General features: G+C 39.6%; 1 protein-coding gene across 5 annotated transcripts in view; it reads left to right on the top strand.

Annotated features, from left to right (window-relative positions):
* The window catches only part of tanc2a (tetratricopeptide repeat, ankyrin repeat and coiled-coil containing 2a), a 920,169-nt gene that overhangs the window by 552,502 nt on the left and 342,840 nt on the right, over positions 1–24,827 (top strand). For 4 of the 5 annotated variants that reach the window (XM_041217622.1, XM_041217623.1, XM_041217621.1 and 1 more), the window contains one exon: positions 3,380–3,490. The exons of the other annotated variant lie outside the window; for it this stretch is intronic. In XM_041217622.1, coding sequence (XP_041073556.1) covers positions 3,380–3,490 — 111 coding nt within the window. The remainder of the gene's footprint in view (positions 1–3,379; positions 3,491–24,827) is intronic. 5 annotated transcript variants of the gene reach the window in all.

The raw sequence follows: 24,827 nt of genomic DNA on the forward strand, positions 1-24,827 counted from the left end.
AGCTTTTGGTTTGACTTATGTTAAAGTTTAATTCCTTGAAACTGATGGTCTTTTTAGTAAATTGATTAAAGCGGTTTTCTGTAGAGTTTCTGGACTTGAATTCAGAAAGGAAAGTCAAGATTGGACACTCACTGGAACAAATTTGTTCTATTCTACATATTCAAGTCATTCAGGTCTCTCAGTGAGGTTGAATTCGAACTTCCTTTTTTCAAACTTGATAGGCTCTTTGTAATGTATCATTCTGTCTATACAGTGACATAGCAACCCTAACAATACTTTACAATAGTGTGAAAACAAAACAGCATTTTAGAACAATGAGGCCATGGAGCTGTGGTGAGATGCCAGTGATGTTTTGCCTTGTGCTGGCTATTGATGGATCAAGTGTGCAATAGGTTCAACAGATCATTAACACAGCAGACTAGAATGCCTATTATTCAGAGAAGTTCTACAAGGGCTGATTCTTGGAGGTTATACAAGGTGAGAACAGTATAATAATCTGCTGACATGGTCTATGCCATTAATAGTATTAGGAAATGATTTCATCTCGCAGCAGTCATCACCCGTTTCGCTGAATAAAAATAAGCCTGCTCTGAATTGTAAAATAACCTGGGAGATTCACCAGACACCTGGTGATTTGAGTTCTCTATGGGTTTTATATGACTGGGAAAAAGGCAAGACACTGAGGTCATAAATTAACATCTCTCACTTGTAATAGGAAGAAACTGATGTTGTATGGCTTGTCTCAGTACATGGCTTCCAGTGGATGTATAGCATTCAAAGTGCACTCATGTTCCAGCTACTGGTCACAGACTGCTGTCTGTGGGGGATGGTGTAATCTGGCACATCCAAGTTACAGTATTGACAACACACTATGTGTTGCATTGAGGTCAACTCTGTTCATTGTGCAACTTATTTTAAATGGTAGGAGAGTAGAGGCTGGAGCATGTACCTTCTCCTAATATTTATTACAAAACTGTAATGTAAATGTATGAAATGCCTAGGGGTCAACAAACCACCTGGGCACTTTTAAAAACATGCTTTAACTGAGCTGGAGATTACACTATCCTTGTGGATTCAGTCTCATGAGGCTGCCTCCTGAGGGAGCCATTCACTTGACTTTCACGTGCTCGAGAGTCATCAGGATCTCGCACCCGAGTTGTATTGCTAATTTTGCCTTGATGCTCTCCAGTGAAAAACACTTTATATCAAGAAGAAAGGAGCAGTATAACTGCAGCTTAATTGCATGATGTTTACTGTCAGTTTGTTTAATGTAGCAGTCTGAATCCAGCAGCACTGTAAATTATAGCCTCGTTGCTGGTAAAATTAGATTTTTGGGGAGTTCTGTTTACTTGATGTTGATAGTGATGGGGGTGTTATGATAAGCTCACAGCAAACTCTGAGAGCCAGAGAAGTTACACTGCAAATGCTGGGTGGTAGAGGATTAAATTATCATTGATTGTTTTGACCGCATTCTGAATGTGTGAATTGAGCAGCACGGGTGAGGTTAATAAAAGAATCTCAGAAATCTATAATAAAGGTTGAAACTCTATTCTTTGACCACTTGACCAGGAAACAGGACTGGAATTTTTACAGTATCCATTGCTTTGCATGTGTACTGGCCAACTGGTCATTAGTAACCAATTTGAACAATCTCTTTGATACAGTTTGGACATGTCAAATGAGATTGTTATAACCTAAATAAAGTGAGTATAATATTGGAATAGTAAACTCTGCTCCTTTTTACCTTCCCTCTCTTCTTTGGTAATATGAAAGTTACAAAATTTCAGTCATAGTCTGCTTTAAAAACACTAATGTGCTCTGGTCATGGTGCGGAGAATATATTGGAGGCCAAGCACTGTTGAATGTAGCTGTGCTTACTGAGCAACTGGTTGAAAGATACCAGTTTGGTCTCAAATTTATTTCCTTTGGCTTACTGCCTGCCAGTGGGAACAATAATGTTATGCAATTAAATACATATTGGTAATTTTACATTGTTCTGTAATCTGCTGGAATGTACTGAGAACGGCAATTGCAACTAGAACAAATGTACTTGTTATTACTTCCTTCTAGATGTTTATTATGCTTACTTCTGTAAAGCTCCTCAGGCTCTGGTAAATACATCATCAAAGTATTTATCTTTAACATGAAGGTAGATGGTTGAGTGCAGGCAGGCAGTTTGACTCTGTCGGGCATCATAGAGGTGTCTGATTTTATCTTTGCCCAATGCTTACCTATGACCACTACTGGAAAGTGCAATGAGTAGATCACAGATGCAAAGCTTGGCAGTGTTGTTTTCTCTCTCTCTCTCTGTGATGGGTGAGTCATACTGGACTTCACTTGCATACCTCCTAGATGCCCGCTCTGAATACCATTAACAAAAGGACTTAGAACGGAACTATGACTAATACACGAGGCACAAGAGTCACAGAGAGGAACTCAAATAAATAAAAACAAAAGTGAAGAAATATTAAATAAACAATGCATTCTAACAGACTAGTATTGGGCATTTTAAGAGTGTCATGTAAATGAGCTGCAGCATACGTCGACTGCCTGGTTCAGTGTTGTTTTGTATAAATCATAATGTATGTGTCAACCATTTTAGAAAGGCAACATGAAAAGCCCTTATTTAGCATCCTTGCAGATTGATGGAATTAATGTTGTCTATATTTGGTGTGTGATGTGACATCAGAGAGAGATTAAATAACATGGGAAATACCATATTAAGTGGTGGTTTGCCTTTTGGACTGTATATTTTTGAAGAAACAAATACATATGAGATAGCAGCATGGATTCTAGAAAAATAAGCAAAGGAAAATAATGGAGGCTGTATGTGTGTTTCCTTGCCAAATTATTTAGAACTGCTTTCCTATGGTAATGTTTCTAAACATTACCCTTACTGTTTCTGGGCAGAATACAAAAGTTTTAAGCGAATGTGAATTTTGTAGTGGTTTGAATTACAGCTGACCCATAGTGAATCTCTTGTGTGCATATTGTACAGTACTTTCATTTTTGCTTTAACCTCTAGTCTGCTAACCTCATGTTGTGTATAGTACTGTCTGATTTACAATATGTTTCCTGGCTGGCAGTATAAAGGTTAATTAAATATAAGTGACGTGTGTTAGAGTTTTGACAAGGACAGCTGAGGTAAATGAGAAGAAATCTTCATTAGTTAGTGTATTATGGTTTTGTATATAGTGTATTTATTGAAAAACAAGACACCTTGTCTTTCTGTTGTAGATGGTTAGTACAGCTGCTTTCATGCAGCACCACAAATAAAGTAATTCAATCCGTCTCCGTCACAGTGGGCCGTTTAGTTAACTGCTTCCATCTGTTGCCTGCTGTTCCCCTCACTTACGACCCTCTTCCTCTCTTGTCCCAGCCCCCCTGAGGAAGGCGAAGTTTGTGGAAAGCCCTCGAGTCCCAGAATCGGAGCTCAGCTCCCCAACCAGAACCACAGCCAAGAAGCCAGACTTGGATGCTTTCTGCCCTGGTAAGCATGTGCAGGGTTCAATACTCCAGCAGCTAGCAAACTTGATAGTAGTATTGTTGAGTAGGCTGGTGCATATGTCATTCAAAAGCCATTCTCAGCAGTGTCTTGATAGAGCTAAAAGCTGTGATGTGTGTAAAGCTGTTGTAATATGTTCAGAGGAGGAACTGGTAATGTTTAGACTGCTTTTAGTGTGTAATATTGAAGAAAGAAGGTGAAGGAACTGAAAAATGTAGGCACAGAGCATTGTTTCTTTTAAAGAAGGGTAAATCTGTCAATGATTACGTAGTGCTTTTAAGTGATTCTATTCAGAATATTCTGTTTCAAAGTTTGTCCTCCTATGAGTTGTAAAATAGAATAGCCATAGTTTGAACTATGTGCATGCTTATTGTGATAATGGTCTGGTCTGCTGTAATGCATGTGGGATGGTTTAATTTATGCTCCAGGCATATATTAAATGGTCTGGGAGAAGAAAATGTTGCTGTGATCAGAAACTGTATTTAGAATCATTGTATTTCATTTTGTGTTGTCGACAATTTATATTTTTGAATACTTAGTCGGAGTAAAAAACTTTGAACAGCTTTATGATGTAGAAGTGCTGTCCCTAAGGCCTTTGACTACAAAAATATTCCTGTACTTCATTTTTAATGCCATACATAGTTTATTTCATGCTGCAGTTCAGCAAATGTTGCTCCTAGATTTTATTGCTATGCTGATTCATACCAACTATGAAATGGTCCCTTTCAAAACTGCCTTGTGGAATATCCTGTTCTCGAAATTCTACAGACTACCTATGGGATTTAGAACTAAATCTTTGTGGTTCTATACTGTTAGGTCTAATTATAAATCTTGCATGACAACTTCGACAATATCTTACAAAATGCAGTTGCTTCAGTGAAATTCTATGCTTTGTGATTGTGTGTTTTTTCTTTCTTCCTACTCCCACTCCATGCAAAGACTTACATATAAAAATAGACCATGTTTTTCTCCCACTCTTGAGATCTCCCTGAGAGATGCGTGGTTCTTTGACTGGCAAGTACCACTCTGCGAAAAGTCACTAGGAGGTGCTCATGGTGCCTTACTCTGCGACTCCCCTCCCTACTCCCCCATTCCTGTTGTTAAGTTAATGTTGCAGATAAATACTGCACATAAGGCTACTTAATAAGATAAGAGCCCATGGTGTTGGGTGTAGTATATTAGCTTGGATAGAGTATTGGCTAACTAGTAGAAGACAGAGTTGGAATAAAGGGGATATTTTCAGGATTACAACCTGTAACTAGTGGAGTGCCACAGGGATCAGTGCTGGGTCCACAATTATTTACAATATATATTAATGACTTAGATAAGGGAAGTAAATGTACTATCTTCAAGTTTGCGGGTGACACAAAAATAGGTGGGAAGGCAAGTGGTGAGGATGACACAGAGTCCACAGAGGGATATAGACAGGTTAAGTGACTGGGCAAAAACTTGGCAGATGGCATATAATGTGGGAAAATGTGAGGTTATACACTTTGGCAGGAAGAAGAGAGGAGCTGAATATTATTTAACTGGAGAAAGACTGCAGAAAGCTGCAGCACAGAGGGATTTGGGTGTCCTTGTGCATGAGTCCCAAAAAGCTAACATACACTTTCAGCAGGTCCTAGGGAAGGCAAATGGAATGTTGGCCTTTATTTCAAAGGGAATGGAGTATAAAAATAAGGAAGTCTTGCTACAACTATACAAGGCATTAGTTAGACCACACCTAGTATACTGTGAACAGTTTTGGTGCCCTTAGCTATGAAAAGATATACTAGCATTGGAGACAGTCCAGAGAAGGTTCATTAGGTTGATCCCAGGTATGGAGAGATTTTCTTATGAGAAGAGGTCGAGTAGGTTGGGCCTGTACTCTTTGGAGTTTAGAAGAATGAGAGGCAACCTTATTGAAACATATACGATTCTTAGGGGGCTTGACAGGATAGATACTGAGAGGCTGTTTCCCCTGGTGGGAGAGTCTAAGACCCAAGGCATAATCTCAGAGTAAGGGGTCGCCCCTTTAAATCAGAGATGAGGAGGAATTTCTTCTCTCAGAGACTAGTGAATCTGTGGAATTCTTTATCGCAGAGGGCTGCAGAGGCTGGGTTGTTAAGTATATTCAAAGCTGAGATAGATTTTTAATCAGCAAGAGAATCAAGGGTTATGGGGAAAAGGCAGGAAAGTGGAGTTAAGGATCAATAGGTCATTATCTCATTGAATGGTGGAGCAGACTCGAAGGGCCGAATGGCCTACATCTTATGCTTTTATGTTTCTGGCCTGCGTTTAGGTATCATTACACAAAGTTGAGATTTTACTCATCTTTGAATTAAAAAACCTCAAACCTGTATCGTACTGTTTGTGAAGACACATTGGAACAGCCAAGTACATTCCGCTGTGCTGTCTTAATGTAATGAGATTTCAGAAACACTGAAATGAAAGCATGTACAACTTCTGATTTTATCAGAATGAGCTCTCCCAAAATCTTCTCATTGATGCAACACTGCACCATTAAGTTTAGGTAATAGATTTAAGTTATGTTCTAAGTTAATTCAGAGTGTGCAGTAGGTGGAATATCATTTGACATTGATTTATTGCCACTAGTCACGTGTCCAAATATGATTCAGAAAATTATGTGAATTCAGGCGTGAAATATTGCATCATCTTGGCCACCATAATACCTTTCAGACTATTTTCTGCTTTTTGGTTGATTTAGTAATCTAGCATTTTGATGTTGAGACAAGGAAATGGCCATTTCGACCAAGGAACCCAAGCTTTCTGTCTTCTCCTCGTATCTCTCGTTATCCCCTATTTGTGGAAAAGTTAGCAAACACACATTACTGCTGCTCAGAACAATAATGTAAAATGGAAAAAAGTGACCATTATTTAAAGTAACAGTAGGATTTTTTTTTTTAAAAATTAGTTGTGTGCAGGGAAATTGGACCTGAAAATGATTCAGGTTAAACATAGCAAAATTAAATTTTCCAAACAAGAGCTATATAGCTTGTAACATTAGGGATGGTGAGTTACAAAAGTTCATTCAGGTATAATGAATGGATCCCTAACTGAGTTATGCTGACCTTTCACAAGAGAAAAGAATGGCAGTGTGGTATCATCAGTGAGTTTGTTTTTTTTGTTCTATTTACTGTGCAATCTATCTTGAAGATAATCATTGCCAGATGGTGTGATATTGGGGCAAACTGATAAAATTACTTATTTGTACACAATGTTTTAATTGGCTTGCCCGGCAGTAACACTGGTTTTTGCCAGGGGGTTTTTAGTACCTGGGAGGAACTTAGCTTATAAAACAACAAAATATGTTGAAAATACTGCAAAATGTTGTCTTTGATTGCTAAAATAATGTCTAAGGGTACTTTTTTTTAATTTTAAAGCTGTTACGGTGAGTTGAATTGCTATTGAAAAATGTTAATGAGCATAATGGTGGTTCTAAGCCGAGGCAGTACTATTTTCCTTATGATTTACTTAATGCTTTTTAGTTGTGTCCTTGTAAAGTTGCACACCAGTTACAAGTTAAAAGAAATTTCCTTGAAAATGACGGTTACTTTTGGCACATTTCTTAAAGATAAAGTTTATTTTGTCCCTAACAAAAAAAGGAGGCTTTCTCCTTGAAGAAGTTATTACTCTCGAGTTCAATTCTGCCTGGCCTGGGGAACTGATTCAGAAGACAATGCTTTTTAATAGGCCTGACTGAATTGCCTTAACACCACGTAGTAACAACTAAATGTTTAAAACAGATGAGGTACTTGGTGATATAACTTCCCAAGGTCAACTTAAATGGTGGAAGTAGCTAACTTCCCTCGTCTTTGAGGTTTTAAGTTGTGTTTCCGTACCAGGTGACTGAAGTTCTGCAAAGACAGTCTGTCTAGGAGCAATGGGAACATTGTAGGGAGTACGCAAGATTAATTCCAGACGTTTCAGAGCATTTCTTGCTACATTTACTTTAAATGGGAGAGAATTCAAGGTACGTAGTCAGATTTAATGACCCAGATTTTGCTGGAGAGGTATATCTTTCAGCATGCACTATTATTTATACCTGTTTGAACATGTTTTAAAAAACTTGTCCAGAAAGTTACTGGAAGGTCGACTGATAAGCGAGAGGACAGTATAGTATTTGGGACCTTAGTGAACAATGGGACAAACAGTGAATCTCCTTTTATCATTGAAATGAAAGGTTTTAAGAAATAAAGAGTAATGACTGAGGAGGAGGATGACTTGGAGTGGTTAAATTCAATTTAATTTTCGGTACAGGTAGGAAAACGAAGAGGAGGAAATACTGGATTAAGAGAGAAAACATAAGGGAAGAAAGCTAACTTTAGAATTTGACATTTTTTAAAATATCCAGCAACAATTCACAAACTGGAGGAATGAGGCTTCATAGTTTAATTTGTTCACTTTCTGGGCCAAAGAAGTTTATTGGCAATCATTAACAATTATCATGTTAAAAGTGGTTTTTGCACTGTCAGTTACTAAACTTGACTTTTTGTGGCAAGTTTAATGAGCAATTAATATATAAATGCAGCAGCTTCACAAATGTCACAGGAAAGTCATCGGTGAGATGCTGTGCTTGCAAAGATTTTGGTGGAGCAGCCCAAATTGACTAGCAACATGTGGCAATTTACAATTTATATGACAGTTCATGGGCTATCCCTTCCTTTCCACTAATTGATGTCTAATTTGCATCATAATAGCAGCGTGTATCATGCGCACACCAATAATTTATCAGCAAATTCTGCTTCAATTTAATTTATTGGTTTGTAGAGTTGGAAAGAATGTTTTGATGTGAAAATGACAATTCTGGAGTAAATTATTTAGCCAGTAGCGCTGACCATAAATCAGTAGGTCATGTGCAGTACATAGATTCTGTTGAAATGAGATCTTCGTCCCTTCTCTTTTCCTCTCCCTTATAATACCAGGCAGATAGATTACAGTAAATGGTATCATCTGTTTAAACCATTTATTTTAGTGTGTCTGAGATTGGGTCTGTAAAGTCACCCATTGTTTTGCAAAATTTCATACATTCACTTATCTTACCTTAAGTTGCTTCTACCTCAGTAGAAAAGGACTTTCACAGCTACTGTATGTCCCAAAGCGCTTTTACAGCCAAAGATGGAGTGTTGTAATGAAGGAAATTCAGCAGCCAGTTTGCACACAACAAATTCCCACAAACAGCAATAATCTGGTTTTGTGATGTTGTTTGAGACATAAGTATTGGCCAGGACACTGGTCAATATCCCTGCTCTTCTTCAAAATAGTGTCATGGAATTTTTTTTTAACACTTACCTGAGTGGGCTGAAGTGACCTCAGTTTAACATCTTATCTGAAAGACTGCACCTCCAACAGTCAACCCTCCCTTAGTACTGCACTGGAATGTCAGTCTAGATTTTGCATTGGAGTCTTAGAGTGGGACATGAACCCACAACCTCCTGACTTGGGTATAAGAGTACTGCCAGCTGAGCCACAGGTTGCTTTGTAAAGGTAACCCTGTTTGTGGTAATTGTGTAGCGTTGTGAGAGGTATGGGCCAGGATTTTCCCCTCGGCGATTTGGGGGTGGGACCCGCTCGCCGAGGGGAAAATAATGTGGGGAGGAATCCCCGATGTCATCCCGGTCTATTTAAATCTTCAGGAAGGCAGGCGGACAGCGAAATCAGCTGTCCGCCTGCCAATCTGTCAATGGCCAATTAAGGCCATTGACGGGCTCATTAACCTTGTTAAAGACCCTGCCCTTCCAAGCTTAAGGCTGGCAGGACGAAGTTTCATGTCTGTTTTTCAAAAATTTAATAAACTTTATGTGTTTCTATTTTAATATTTCTCTATTCTTTGACTTTTCTTATCTGTCAGTAAACTCCCTGAGACAGCACCTGAACGTGAAAGAGCGCACTTTTGACAGCTGGGGATCCCCCCCCCCCCCCCTCCCCGGCACAGGAAGTGCTTCCTGTCAGGCAGGCCGCTGGGTGGGCCTTAATTGGCCTGCCCATTCCAAATGGCGGCGAGCCCTGTTTTGGCGGCGGGGGTCAGCTGCCTGCCTGCCGCCGAGCCGGTCGGTCCCGCTCGCCTACCAAGGGCAAAATTCTGCCCATGAAATTTTGATGGCTATTTTATTGAAAATATGTGTTTAATTCTGTACTCTGATAATTTCTAGCTGATAGAGTGAAACCTGCAGGTTATAAGGGGAAGTGGTCCTGTTAATTTTATGTATTGCATTTTGGACAAGCTATTTTTTTAAAAAGTTTTTTGTGATTCCCTATCCTCTTAGGCCATAATATCACCTATAGCTAAGAGAGGTATTCTGCTTTCTGATGCGTTGGTGACTTGATGTTATTACTTTATTCTTGAAGCATTTAATAAAAGGGGGATCCAAGTAGGTCAAAGCAGGAAGGCCAGGTAAATTCGAACTCGAGCTGCTGTGAGGTGGCAGGGAGAGCCCCTACCAGTTCCCACTGCAATCCTGCTAGTCACCCTTTTTACTGTTTACTGTAGTGTGCTAGTCAAAATCTTTCCTTTGTTGCATCAGGAGGGGTAGAGTGTCCCTTAATGAAAATATGACCTCCCCTTACATAGACTCCCTCACCTTTCCCTGTTGCGACACACTCCCAAAATCCCCTCTCCATGAATTAGCTGCTTATCAGTGAGCTTTTCTTTTGCTTCCCTGGTCTTCCAAACTTCCATTTCCATCCATCGGCCAGCTGCTGCTTTGCTTCCAGTTTAAGTGGAGAAACAACCAGCGGCGTACAGGTGCAGTCTAGGAATTAAGAAGTCCAGGCCTGAAATTTTGCTATGGCCCTGCTTCTCTCCCATCTTTACTAATTAGGAAAGATTCCCAGATTCTTTTGAAGTGTAGTTATTGTTGTAATGTGAGGAAAAGTGCACAGTAAGGTCCTATAAACAACAATAATATAAATGACTTAATGTCCAGATGTTGTTGGCAGTAATGATGGTAAAACTGTCAGTGTTTGACGTCATTACTTCTTAGAAACTGACAGCAACTAAACATGGATATCCAGAAGTGGCTGTCAGTGATTCTGCACTTCTCCATAGAATGCAATGTCAATCTTTGCAGACTGCAATAAAGTAGAAATCACTGACTAACAAGAACTTGGTCTCTTACCCTATTAATCATGCTGTAAAAACTCTTGAAAAAATTGCATCTTGTTAAATGAAGTGTAACTGGATATTTAACCACATACTCAGCTTACAATTAGTGTTGAAAATCCTCTCTGGACCTGAAAAACTAATTTTACATTTGTGGAATATGATAATTCCACATGTTTAAAGTACCTTTTTTAAGATTCTTTGATATTTCAGCTTCAACCTAATTTCATGTCTATATGCCAGTCACCTATTCCACTTGCTGTAAAAATTATCTTGAATAGTGAAGGATAATCAGTGGATTTTACTTTCTGGTTTTCTGTTTGTGTTAATACTTCAGTTTGATTGGTTGCTTACCTTGCTTGATGATATCATGATTGCTGGACGTCTGGAGCGCCCCTTGACAGGCTCCAGATTCACTAATGTCCTTCAGGCAAGGAAATCTGTTATAAATCTGGTCTGCATCTGACTGCAGACCCACAGCAATGTGCTTGACTCTTAACTGCCCTTTAAAATGCTCTAGCAAGACACTCAGTTGTATCAAACTGCTACAGAAAAGTTAAAAAGGAACAAACTGGATAGACTACCTGGCACGCTTGAGACACTGGAAATGATAACGGCACACCCAGCCCTGTGGACCGTACAAATTAAGTCGCCCTAACTGACGTCTGGGGGGCTTGCACCACAATTGGGGGCACTGTCCCAGTGATGAGTCAAGCAAAAGCCTAACATTGTCTTACTCACAGAATCATACTGTACAATGTCCCAGACGCTGTCACCACTATCCCTGGGTGTGTCCTGTCCACAAAAAGCAAGACAAATCCAATCTGGCCAATTATCACCTCTATTACAATCCCTGCAGATACCATTATTTTTTTTAAAAAAAAGGAAATTCATACTTCCAGTTAATAGTGGAAAGGATAATGTGACAGGATTTCACATTTTTAGACTTCTACTGTAACAAGAATAAAATCACTTAAAACTAAACACTTTTTTGTGGGCAACTTGTACTTTGAACTACGGACAGAACACTTCCCTCTTTTCTTTTAACACAACCAAAAAAGCACACATCACAGGTATATTTTGCACTATACTTTAAGAAGACACTTGATTCTCCCAGAATCAATCCAAAGTGATTCTTAGCTCCTGGGGATTTGTTTCTGTTTTTCTCCTTTTGCAGCTTGGTGATTCTTAACACATTTAATCTCAGAACTATCTTTCACAGTGAGGTTTTAGCCCACCCCGCCGCATCTCCTGAAGAGATTCTTCCTCTATCGTGGGGTTGCCCAACATACGGCCTGCGCACCAGTGTCCAGCCCACCAAAGCTTTCTATCTGGCCCGCCTACCTTTCATAACTTTAAAACTTCATAGTGAAAACTCTTCCAACTGCTCCCAGAGGTGGAGTATTTATAATGCATCCTAGCCTGCTAGCTGTCATGCCATCATTGGCCAGAGAGTTGCTGCAGATTACGCTGTTTCTGATTGGTTATCAGACCTGAGAGTCACCAGTTTGACACACTCCCCTCATCGCATTTGGTTGCACGGGTGGGTGAATGAAAAGGTGCTAAATGCCCAGTATCCGATTATAGGTATTCTCCACCCTTTTATTTGTAATGGGGCGCTGGGAATGAATTTCACAGCAACCAGGGGAGTGTGCCCTCCCATGAACGACTGCATTTTTCATGCAATATTTTATTACTTTTATCCCATTTAGTGATCAGCAATTTTCATTCAAGCTTGTTTTGCCTCTCTTTCAAACCTCTCCAAAATACTCCACTGTGCTACATCAAGTGTGTGGGCAGACATTGATTACTAGTGCAAAAAACTATGCCAGATATCTCACTAAAGCACTGTCCAGTACAGTGATGAGAAAGTAAGCTATTAAATTAGTCTTCTCATTTGAAGCTTGTTCATAAAAATATACATTTTTTGTTATTTTAATTAATAGCAAGATGAATTTCAAATGCCTTATCTTTCTGAAATTTGTACACCAGCCCCGTGAGTGGGAAAAAAATTGAAATGTGACTCTCAACAAAAAGGCTGGGCATCTCTGCTGTATCACAAGCTAGACAAATCTTCCAGCTCCGTTTTAACTCCTCAAGAATCTAGCTTTTCCAATTCAAGTGCAAGTTCTCAATCGCATTCCTACGCGGTGAATCATAAAGACATGCGGCCTCCAGCTGCTCTCTCTTTCCCAGACCTTGGCTAACCCACCTCTCTGTGATATTCTGTGTATGTTAGGAAGGCCTGTAACCCAATTTTTACAATGGCATCCTCTGCACCTTCACCATTGCAAGATGAATCACATGAGCTTTGTATCCAGGTAGAAATGCTGATTAGCTATTTAGGCCCCAACTCTATCCTATCCTGGAATCAAACGGACAGATTAAAGCACAGCTGATATTTACCATACTTTTCTGGAACTTTGAAGACTCGTGGTCTATCCACTGTTAGTACATAGGCTACTGCCACTGTTTCCAAGTGTAAGCACCTTGCACCTTAACAATCACAGCATCCTTTAACCTCTGTCAATCAAACCAACCAAACTTGCTGCTGGGCAGACTTCAGAACAGGTCATATGACCACCTTTCATTTTACCTTAAATTTAAGACACAGTCCCAAAACATACAATTATGAGATTTATAAGATTGTTAACACTCCATCAGCCTCCCCTCGACCATCAGCTAAGTAATAGGTGTCGTCAGCAGTACTATTGCATGGCATATACACAGCAATAACCTGCTCACTGATGCTCAGTTTGGGTTCCACCAGGGCCATTCAGCTCTTGACTGCATTACTGTTTTGGTCCAAACATGGACAAAAGAGCTGAACCCAAGGGAGAAGGTGTGGCATCTAGGAGCCCTGGCAAAACTGAAGTCAATGGGAATCGGGAAAACACTCCACTGGCTGGAGTCATTCCTAGCACAAAAGAAGATGTTTGTAGGAGTTGGAGGTCAATCATCTCAATCCCAGGACATTTCTGCAGGGGTTCCTCAGGGTAGTGTCCTAGGTCCAACCATCTTCAGCTGCTTCATCAATGACCTTCCTTCCATCCTAAGGTCAGAAGTAGGGATGTTCGCTGCTTTGTTCAGTACCATTTGTGACTCCTCAGATACTGAAGCAGTCAATGCCAATATGCAGCAAGAGCTGGACAATATTCTGGCTTGGGCTGATAAGTGGCAAATAAGGTTTGTGCTGCACAAGTGCCAGGCAGTGACCATCTCCAACAAGAGAGAACCATCTTCCCTTGACATTCAATGGCATTACCATTGATGAATTCCCCACTATCAACAACCTGATAGTTACCATTGGCCAGAAACTGAATTGAACCAACCATAAAAATAGCATGACTACAGGAGAAGGCCAATGACTCCCCAAAGCCTGTCCACCAGGTACAAAGGACAAGTCAGGAGTCTAATGGAATATTCTCCATTTGCTTGGAGGAGTACAGCTCCAACAACACTTGAGAAGCTTGACACCATCCAGGAAAAAGCAGCCCACTTGATTAGCACCCCATTCACCACCTTAAACATTTGTTCTCTCCACCAACAATGTAAGTGGCAGCAGTATGTGCCATATACAAGATGCACTGCAGCAATTCACCAAGGCTCCCTTGACAGCACCTTCCAAACCTGCAACCTCTACCACCTAGAAGGGCAAGGGCAACAGATGCATGGGAACACCATCACCTGAAAATTCCTCTCCAAGCCACTCACCAACTTGGCTTGGTTCCTTCACTGTCACAGGATCAAAGTCCTGGAACTCCATTCCCAGCAGCACTGTGGACTGCAGTGGTTCAAGAAGGCAGCTCACCACCACCACCTTCTTGAGAGCAAATAGAGATGGGCTGGCTTTTTCAGCAATGCCTACATTCCACGAGGAAAAAAAACTAATGCTGGAAAAGGCGAAATCCACACCTGAAGTCTTTTTGAACTGTCCTCATCAATGGCACTGTTACTTCACTGCTGACTGCAAAATACAGGCTGATCTGATTTGAAGGTTTTGCTTGAGGAAAAATGTTGAAGACACCCGAGAATCCCACAGCTTCTTTTCATATAGTGGATTAGTCAAGACGTTGGGAAGAGCACCCAAACTTTTCCAACAACTCATCTACCTGACTCTCCAAGCAACATATCCATTGCACATAGGATTTATCAGCCATCTCTGAACCCATTGAACTGGAGTCATCCTCAGTCCCGAGGGACATCCTAAGTAGGCGAAGAATGGCATGGGATCTTGAAATCTGATCCTTGTTTGTTTGACAGTTTTTTTCTCTGTCACATCCTTACAGTTCTTTCTAATTTCTGTCTCTTCCTCATCCTCGAGTCATGACCTTGCTGACTCTGCCAATCACAGGATCAGAATCAGAATCACAGTGCAGAAGAGGCCCTTTGGCCCATCAAGTCTGCACCGAAACGTGAGAAACACCTGATCTACCTACCTAATCCCATTTACCAGCACGACCCATAACCTTGAATGTTATGACGTGCCAAGTGCTCATCCAGGTACTTTTTAAAGGATGTGAGGCAACCTGCCTCCACCATCCTCCCAGGCAGTGCATTCCAGACCATCACCAGCCTCTGGGTAAAAAATATTTTCCTCACATCCCCCCTAAACCTCCTGCCCCTCACCTTGAACTTATGCCCCCTTGTGACTGACCCTTCAACTAAAGGGAACAGCTGCTCCCTATCCACCCTGTCCATGCCCCTCATAATCTTGTACACCTCGATCAAGTCACCCCTCAGTCTTCTCTGCTCCAGCGAAAACAACCCAAGTCTATCCAACCTCTCTTCATAACTTAAATTTTTCATGCCAGGCAGCATCCTGGTGAATCTCCTCTCAGCTCCTCCAGTGCAATCACATCCTTCCTATAACGTGGCAAGCAGAACTGCACGCAGTACTCCAGCTGTGGCCTCATCAAGGTTCTATACAACTCCAACATGACCTCCCTACTTTGTAATCAATGCCTCGATTGATAAAGGCAAGTGTCCCATATGCCTTTTTCACAACCCTACTAATATATCCCTCTGCCTTCAGAGATCTATGGACACAGGCCAAGGTCCCTTTGTTCCCCAATCATCAGATTGATTCAAAATTTCAACTAAACCTTTGAGCATGCACAAAGCTTGCACCCATAGATTGCTTTACAATATCCATGGGCTCTGATGGTTGTTAAATTATGCTATATTTTGAAATGTTCTATGAAATTAGCTTCAGTGTTCATATGTTTCAAAGATAGCTAAAATGGTGAGAATCTGAAGCTGGCATTAAATTTTATTCTGTAAAATTACATTTCTTGTATTTATTAAATTCTCTAATTTGCATCTGGTGCCAACACAGTTAGTGGCAGGTTTGAAACCACAGTGGTATAAATATAAGTTTAGCTGAATTTGCTGATTTTATGGGGAGTTTAACCAGTTTAGCAGGGAGTTTATACTTAATGGCAGTTAACTGGAATTTTAAGCTTACAAACACATTTAGAAACACATTGAATTTTCTGATTATATGAAGATATATTGGCAAATGAAAATCCATGGTATGAAAAGTCAAATGATTAGAAATATACATTAGAATCTGTTGAATATGTTGAGTAAACAACAAGGGAGTGCTTACATTTAATGTGTTCAATCTGGTATTGAGAGAATGCTTCTGGCTTCTGGCTAAGGTGCAGTGATTATCTCAATGATCTGGGCAAAATGTTCCTTTGTGTATTAATTTTCTAAAAACTAAAATCCATATGTATAATGATAAAACTTGAAACAAGCCATCTGGATGGCTGTTTAAATAAAGCATCAGGAATGATGAGACCCCAAGCTTAGTTGAGCAAAAATATGTTTCTGTATTTAGTTTGGAAAAGTTGCAAAAATGGGCATCAAACCAACTACCTCGTGGGGTGCTTTTGTAAATTAAACCAAAATGGAGAGCTTGTCAAATACTTAGTTGGTGAAGACATGTAACTGAGGAATACTGACTGGAAGGTCACAAGTTCAATACCTGCTCTGTGCTGCTTTAAATCAACTCAGCTAAGGTCATGGCTGGGGTGTTACAATTGGTTCCCTTGGGCTAGGGAGGGTAAAATCTGCCACTGCTCCAATTCCTAATTGCCAACTAGCTGGTGTAGAATGTGTGTATATGTGGGATGAGGGCAGGATTTGATTTGGCTGTGATTTCTCCTCTGCGCCAAGCATGGTCCTGGTTTGCTTGTATAAAGAAAAGGCACTTGAGTGAGTGTGGTGGCTGACTGCAGCTATAAGGTACAAAACAAAACAACCCTGTCCATGTTAGCACTAATTTTTCATTGGCATGATGTGGGAATTGGCACTATCAATTTTGTTTGATAGGAGTGTTAATTAGAAATTTTGTTTCTGGTTGATTTTTAGAGAGAGCTAAGTCTATGATTTGTGTGTGTTTGTGTGTCTGTAACTATTAATAGATAAAAAGAGTGGCTTCGGTGCTTTGTCCTCGTTATGAGGAACACATGACCCCCCTGCCCAAAAAGAACATCGTGTTCAGTGACTGGTATCACATTTTATAAGGCATAGTGAAGTGAAAAGGTATTGAAACCAAAATATCATTTTGACATGCTACAGACGTTCCCTATGATTTGTTCATTGTGCTGACTGACTCTACCACAGTAATGCAAAAATTTTTATCTGTAACCCAAGGACATGATAAAGTAAATATGACTTGTTTTAAGCAAACAACTCCAAATGTCTATTTAGGATTGCAGGCACCACCGTACAGCAACATCAAAATGGTGTTTGACTTCTAAAACTTTCAGAGCAGACAGTGTAAAGTGTACTTCTTTTATCATTTAGGCCTCCCTCATAGAAGTGAAATTTAGCTTAAATTATTCCAGTGAAACCATGTATTGATACTACACTGAGGCAGTGCCATATGTGGGTTGCCTCAGGCACCAGTAACTGCTCGTTTGCTTTCCACCAGCTAAACTAGTATTCCCCATTTCTTGAGTTATACTCTTGTTATCAAATGACATGTCTTAAATCTATTCACAAGATCAGGCTGGATTAAATTATCACTGCTGCCTTCACAAATGTATTAAAATGACCGGTCTATGTTTTGCTTTTCAGGTTCGATGGCAAAATCTGGGTTATTTTCTGGTGACGAGCATCAAAAATAGACATTTCCCTGTTTCATTCATTTACCAGATCTAATAACTCTCTTTGATACGACAGTCTTATGAATAAAACAAGGAAAAATTAAGTAAAAAACACCATCAACCTGTCTGTCAACCCACCCCATTTTTCTTAAAACAGTGACTTCATTGTGAACCATAATGCAGGAATAGGTCTAGAAAATAGAAAATTTATGATACAAAATTGAAATGTTAAGAAGAAGAACCTAATCTTCGGAATTCTCCATCCTAGAGGGTTGTGAATGCGCTATCATGGAATTTATTTAAGGCTGGGATAGGCAGGTTTTTCATGTCTCAGAGAATCAAGAGATATGGGGAGTGGGTGGGAAAGTGGGGATGAAGCCCAAGATCAGTCATGATCAGAAAATGCTGGAAAAACTCAGCAGGTCTAACAGCCTCTGTGGAGAGAAAAAAAAACCACGAGTTGACATTTCAAGTCTGTGTGACTCTTCTTCAGAACTAAAGAGAAGTAAAATATATAGACTGTTTAAGGGGGGGCGGTGGAGCAGGTGAAGCTGGATAGAAGGCCAGTGATAGGTGGAGGCAAAGGAGAGATTGCCAGAGATGTCATGAACAAAAGGATTAAAGGGTATTAATGGTAGTGGTACTGGCTAAAGGAGGTGCTGATGGTGGCATTAAGGTCAGAAAGTAGAATGTGATAATAGCTGGACAAGAGTAAGCACTCTGGAAAGAACAACATGAGCAAGTGACAGCTGGCCCTTGTGGGGCTGGGATGGGGAGAGGGGACCGTGGTGAAAAAAAAGATTGAAAATAGGATCAAAGGTGCTCCTGCTCCATCCCCCTTAAACAGTTTATATATTTTGCTTCTCTTTAGCTCTGAAGAAGAGTCATACGGACTTGAAATGTTAACTTTTTTTTCTCTCCACAGATGCTGTTAGACCTGCTTGAGTTTTTCCAGCATTTTCTGTATTTGTTTCAGATTTCCAGCATCCACGGTATTTTGTTTTTAATAGTCATGATCATGTTGAATGACGTAGCAGGATCAACGAGCTGGATGGTCTATTCCTATTCCTATTCCTATTCTTAGTTCTTAAGGATTTGCAATTATAAATTGCCTTTCCCAACAACAGGACATTTCAAAGTACTTTGCAGCCAATGAAGTACTTCTGATGTGTAGTCACAGTTGTAATGGAGGAAATGTGGTAGCCAGTTTGTATGCAGCAAGCTCTCTCAAACAGCAATGTGATAATGACCAGATAATCTGTTTTTGTGATGTTAAGGATAAATACCCAGACTGCTACACTAGAATGTCAGCCTTGATTACTGTTCTCAATATCTGAAGTGGGACATGACACCACAACCTTATGTCTCAGAGCCAAGCATGCTATCAACTGAGGCATGGCTATCACTGATTTTGTCCTCGCTGCTGGTGTTACAGAATAGCCTCAACTGGGCACATAATTCAAAATGTCAACCAAAATTAAAACAAGTTAACTGCCTCCAAAATTAGGGCAGTTTATTGATCACAACTCCTGCCACAGGCTTTAAATACTGTACAAAGTGCAGTCACCTGTTCCTCATCACTGGTCACAAAGGATGCAAGAAGTACTCTGGCTGAAACGCAACACTATTTCCTGCGGTATTTGCTTCAGATTCTCCAATGCCACTGTTTGTAAGGCGCAACTCAAAGTATGTTCGGTACTATAGCAATTCAAGCAATGGAAAACAAGAGTTACTGATGTGTAACTACTGATTACTCTGAATTGGTGATGCCGATCAATATCCAGCACCAGTTGGTGCTCTGGCTGCACCAATATATTATCATTTGGAGCAGAGCTTCAGATCTCATATTCTATACATCAGCAATACTTTATCTTGGAAACATTACGTGTCTCCACCCCTATCCCACTGCCACTGAACCCATCCTTTGGTTACATCGCGATTACCACTCAGACATTCTCCTGGCTGACCTTCCCAGTTTCCCCTTTTAAATTCTACTCACCCATTATTTCTTTTGCCACTGGCTCTCTCTCAAAGCGTTATTCCAGAGAAACTTAAAATTGAGTGCGGAATGTGAAAATGAAAAACAGCCTTACTTAGGTTACAAAATAAATGCTCGATTTTGGTGGAAAAGTCAAATTTTGTCTCCTTCAGTAAAAATTTGTGTATTTGAAAGGGCTTGACTGCAGGCTTATTGATGAATTTGTAACATTTTTCAACTTCCAAATAAAAGCAATTCAGTTTTTACTTCAGAAAATGTAACAAGCTAAGGGATTTGATCGATCTTGGTTTAACAATGTGTTGAATTTTGAAAGCTTCTGAGCTATACAAAATTTAGTTGTCATCACTTGTATTTTGGTTGTTAGCAAATATATTTATTCTAATTAATAATGGTTGAGAGAGACATAGTGAAGAATAAAAATTAGGTACTTGGGTAAAGGAAAGTATGGAAATGAAAGTCGCTCATAGACTGTTTTTGCAGAATAATGACCAGAGTTGTGAACCATTTTCCTGAAACATTTAGTAAAAATTCCAGAATACCGTTTAATTAAAATGGAAAATGACTAAGCAGTCACCATATATCAATGGCTCTACTATACTGGGAGCTATATGTCTAATCCTATTTTTATTATTAATTAGCATATCCTTTGATTTGCTGTTAGCAGTGCTATGGAAGATTTGCTATTATATATCAGTAAAAATACATAAGCACTCAGCTCCACATGGGTGATACATCTGTTGGGCGAATAAAAACTGAAAATTACCAACTATATCCAATCACGTAGATCCACTCTTAGAACCTGATTTATTCCAGCTATTGCACATTTTAGAAGTTCACGCATCCTCATTTACAAGAATGGCAATTCAGGCTTTCAAACTTTATCCTTTGGTATTTTAATTCTTCCAGCATAGCATCCAAGTGTATTTTGAACTCCACTGTCTGGCTTATTGCAGGCATATCGTTTCTTTGTGTGAACAATTTTTTTCTGCTATATGAATTTATGTTTCACCATTTTCCTATTGCTGACCTTACTTACTTGCCTAATTTTAAACTTCTATACAGGATTTGCTGTGTCTTATTGTTTCAATAGTTTAACTACTTTTGTGCTGCTCAATCTTGACTTTCTTACCCTGAAGTTATGGAGATTAAATTATCTTGAGTTGTCCTCATGGCTCATTCCTTTTAAATTTTGCAGCATTTTTGTTGTTGTACTCTGCTCCTCCTCCAATGCTTGTCCATTCGTTTGGTGACATGTAGACCGGAGCTATGTACAGAGTCTACCTAGCGTGATTTTATCTGTGACTGGTTATTTTAAAGAATAACCTGGTATATTTTTATTCTGCTGCACTAGCTACATCTCCACCATAGTATGAGGTTTTATTTCTAAAATTGCCTGCCACATTCAATCTACAAAGACTTCCCAGTATCCTTTCTTAGCTTCCCTGTGTTAATTCTATTCCATGCCTTATGCACTCAACTTACATATTGTTTCTTTATTAATTCACATTAGTATTTCTGCAATCAATCAGAATACCTCAGACTGAAGATAAGATTGTTTATATTTTGGGAAATATTTCACAGTTAACACAGTTCCACCTAATTTGTTTTATTCAAATCCTGAACAATGAAAGGAAATTTTGAAAAACTGGTTACCTTCACATTTAGAAATAACTCGGAGCAATAGTGTTCATCACTATATATAGTTATAAAGGCTTCCTCTGTAGGAATTATTTCCCTTTTTTGTTTAGACATACATTTTTCCACATTTTGCTAAGCTCCTTTCTAGGTTCTTCCCATGTTCTGTGCTTTATTCTTTTCTAAAAAGAACAAAAAGGTTCCTTGGTTTCTGCTATTTCCCATCTCACCAATATGAGTGTAGCAGATAGTGAATAGTCACTCAGATGCATATTCTGTTTTCTTTTATTCATTCATGGAATGTCAACATCACTGGAAATGCCAGCAATTATTGCCCACCCCTAATTGTCCTTGAAAAGTTGCTGCTGCCTTTAAAGTGGCTTCCTGGGTAATTTCAGAAGGCAGTTCAGAGTGAACCACATTGATATGTTTGGAGTTACATAGAGACCAGATGGGGCAAGGATGACAGATTTCCTTCCCTAAAGGAAAAGTGAACAGGATGAGGTTTTCTGACAATCTGGTGGTTTCATGGTCACCATTATTGATGCTAGTTTTTTTTTCAGATTTATTTAAATAACTGAATTTAAATTGCTCAGCTGCCACAGTGGTCTTGAGAATCCAGTGGCATAATTAGTCAACTACTGTACCCCCGTTTATTTTCTCTCTCTGCCTCTGCCTCTTCTTTCTTGACTTGGTGCCTTCCCTCAACCAACTTGTCCAAGTTCTGTAAATTACTATGTGGGGAGCTTTGGGATGTGAACTTTCATTCTCCCTCCACCACTACCTCCCATAATTGTGTAATATGCTGATATATTCTGTCTGTTCATAGTGGCTAGGCCAACCTTTTAACTTGAATAAATTATTTAACCAAACAGTAATGTAATTCAACTTGAATGCAGTGGTACTGGTACTAGGACATAAAACACATTGTTCAAGGGAGTCACAGCGTACAACATGGTATGACATGTCTGGAAAAAGCTATTAATTTGAGCTGTGTCTTGTAAAACAGCTATTGTTATAGACAATGAGATAATAGGCATTGAGGCTTATAACAGCACATACCGGTAGTTGTGAACCTGTTTTTGAACAGAAAAGCTTTTTTCTCTCAAATGTGTGTGACTCCAACTCACTGACGTCAATGCTGAGGTATATTAATTTTAATCTGTGCTATAGTACATGGTTTGGTTACTGCCTTAAGAGTAACCAGTTATCTTTAGGCCTTCCTAAAAGCAGGGGACACACAATTTAAGTGGAACAAGTCACATCAATTATTCCATTGTGCCTTTCTTGCCTGTCCACCTCTTTACCTGCCTCCCACCCTCCCAAAAGAAGCATATGCCCCACATTTGCATGATGGTTAGGTTCAGGGATTTTTGACTTGCCTGCAATGAGTTAGCAAGAACTGACTGAATTAAGGAGGGATCTGGATAGGTTTTTGTGTACTTGATGTCAGTTTGAAATTTTCTGGCAAACAAGCGTTAATCTATTAAGGTAATTGGTGTTTCCCAATAAAAACAAGTTGAGTACTGGCAGGCTAATTTCTATGTAGTTTGCAAAAGCTGCAAAAAAAAACCCCTAGATTCTTGACAAAATCTAAAAATATAAGCATTTGAGTTTAATGGTGAATGTTTTTTGTTTATTCATTCTTGGGATTAGGAGTCACCAGCAAGGCCAGCATTTATTGCTGAGCACTAGTAAGTGCTCACCAGTCTTGAGTGAATTCTCCTTCAACTTTTTGAGATGCCTTGGCATCATATTAGTACTTCTGAAATTATTGAATGTGCTGCTATACTTCACTTGTTATTTAAACTTGGTGCACTGCTTTTAAATCCCTGCTGCCTGCTTTTGAATGCTCACAACTGCGCAACCATGGCAGCCAGGGGAAAAAAAACCCTGCAAAACAAACAAGTTGCATGGACTTATTTTCCTGCTGGAAATTCTAGCTAATGAGATTGTTCATAATGGGAGTGACAGCCCTGCAGGAGACTTCCCCTCCCTGATGTTCAAGGTACTTACTCCCTTTGGTTTGAGCATTTGTTGCTGCAGCCGCCTGTTTAGAGGGATTTTACTTTTCATTTCAGTATTTAAACATTTCCAGCTCTATTTGTTCTTACAAGTTTGTGGAAAATCATTTCATAATTGCTGTACTCGATCAGACAGGTAAGAATAGTAAAGTTGATTGTCCTGGCGGGATTATTAGCAAACGTGTCAGTGTTCTGAAGTACAGATTTTACTTAAGTCTGTAAATATGAACATGCTGAAATGATGCCCTGGGTGTGTGAATTCTCTCTTCCACTTCTAGTCTGCATACTTGCCACCTTTGGTCAGGGGAGCAAGATAGTGTCGAGTCATAGCCAACTGTGCTGTCAAAACAAATATCTGGCCAACTAGCAGGATCGTATTCTTATCACTAGGAGAGGTGGAATTGGCTGTGTCTCTTGATCCTCTCTCTCGAGTTGGAGCACTCCACCATTGCAGCTTGTGGATGGATTATTTCTAAATGCTTTGCAGCAGTATACAGTGATTTAGAATTTAAAGACTGCATTACATTTCAAATGGGCCATTCAGGCCTATTGAATTAGCAATATATCCCTGCATTGGCTGAGAGTTGTAGGTATGTCTTCACTGCTATGAAGGTCTCATCTAACTCGTAACTCAGTAGCATCATGGAGATGATGAGTCTCTCAGAGTCCTAAAAATGCACCAGTGATTCTTTGTCCCTGTTGAGACATACTTATAATTTAGCTGCTCTTGGTTAGTTTTACAGTAGGTACTGTTGGCCTTTGGAAATGCTCATTAATAATGTTGACACTGCTGTAAAATATAATACATGAATCTGCAGTAAGGTTTAGATTTAGAATTTTATAGCACAGAAGGGTCCCATTTGGCCCATTGTGCAGGTACCCACTCCCTAATAGAGCTATCTGTTTTAATCCATCCCACCTTTTCCCTTTGTACTACCTTTTTAAATTTTTTTTGAATATTTGTTCACTTTTTAAAAGTATGGTTCTTGCTGTAATAAACATATGCATTGAAAAAACGTCTTCCCTTCATTTTGTTTTGTTTTGAGATCTTAAATATATGCACTCTGGTTAGTGACTCACTGACTGATCTTTTCTTATTCATTCCTCACAATTTTGTATCACATCTTCTATTAATCTCTTTTTTAAAATTCATTCAGGGGATGTGGGCATTTATTGTCCATCCCTAATTGCCCTTGTTCAGAGGGCATTTAAGAGTCAGCCACATAACTATGGGCCTGGAGTCACATGTAGGCCAGGTAAGGTAATGTCCTTTAATGAAGGACATTAGTGAACCAAATGTGTTTTTACAACAATCGACAATGGTTTCATGGTCATCATCATTCTTGCTGTGACAGGATTCGAACTCGGATCCCCAGAGCATTACCCTGGGTCTCTGGATTACTAGTCCAGCGACAATACCACTGCGCCATCGCCTCCCCTTAAA

Source organism: Carcharodon carcharias, chromosome 23 (genome assembly GCF_017639515.1).
Source record: "Carcharodon carcharias isolate sCarCar2 chromosome 23, sCarCar2.pri, whole genome shotgun sequence".
NCBI lineage: Eukaryota > Metazoa > Chordata > Chondrichthyes > Lamniformes > Lamnidae > Carcharodon > Carcharodon carcharias.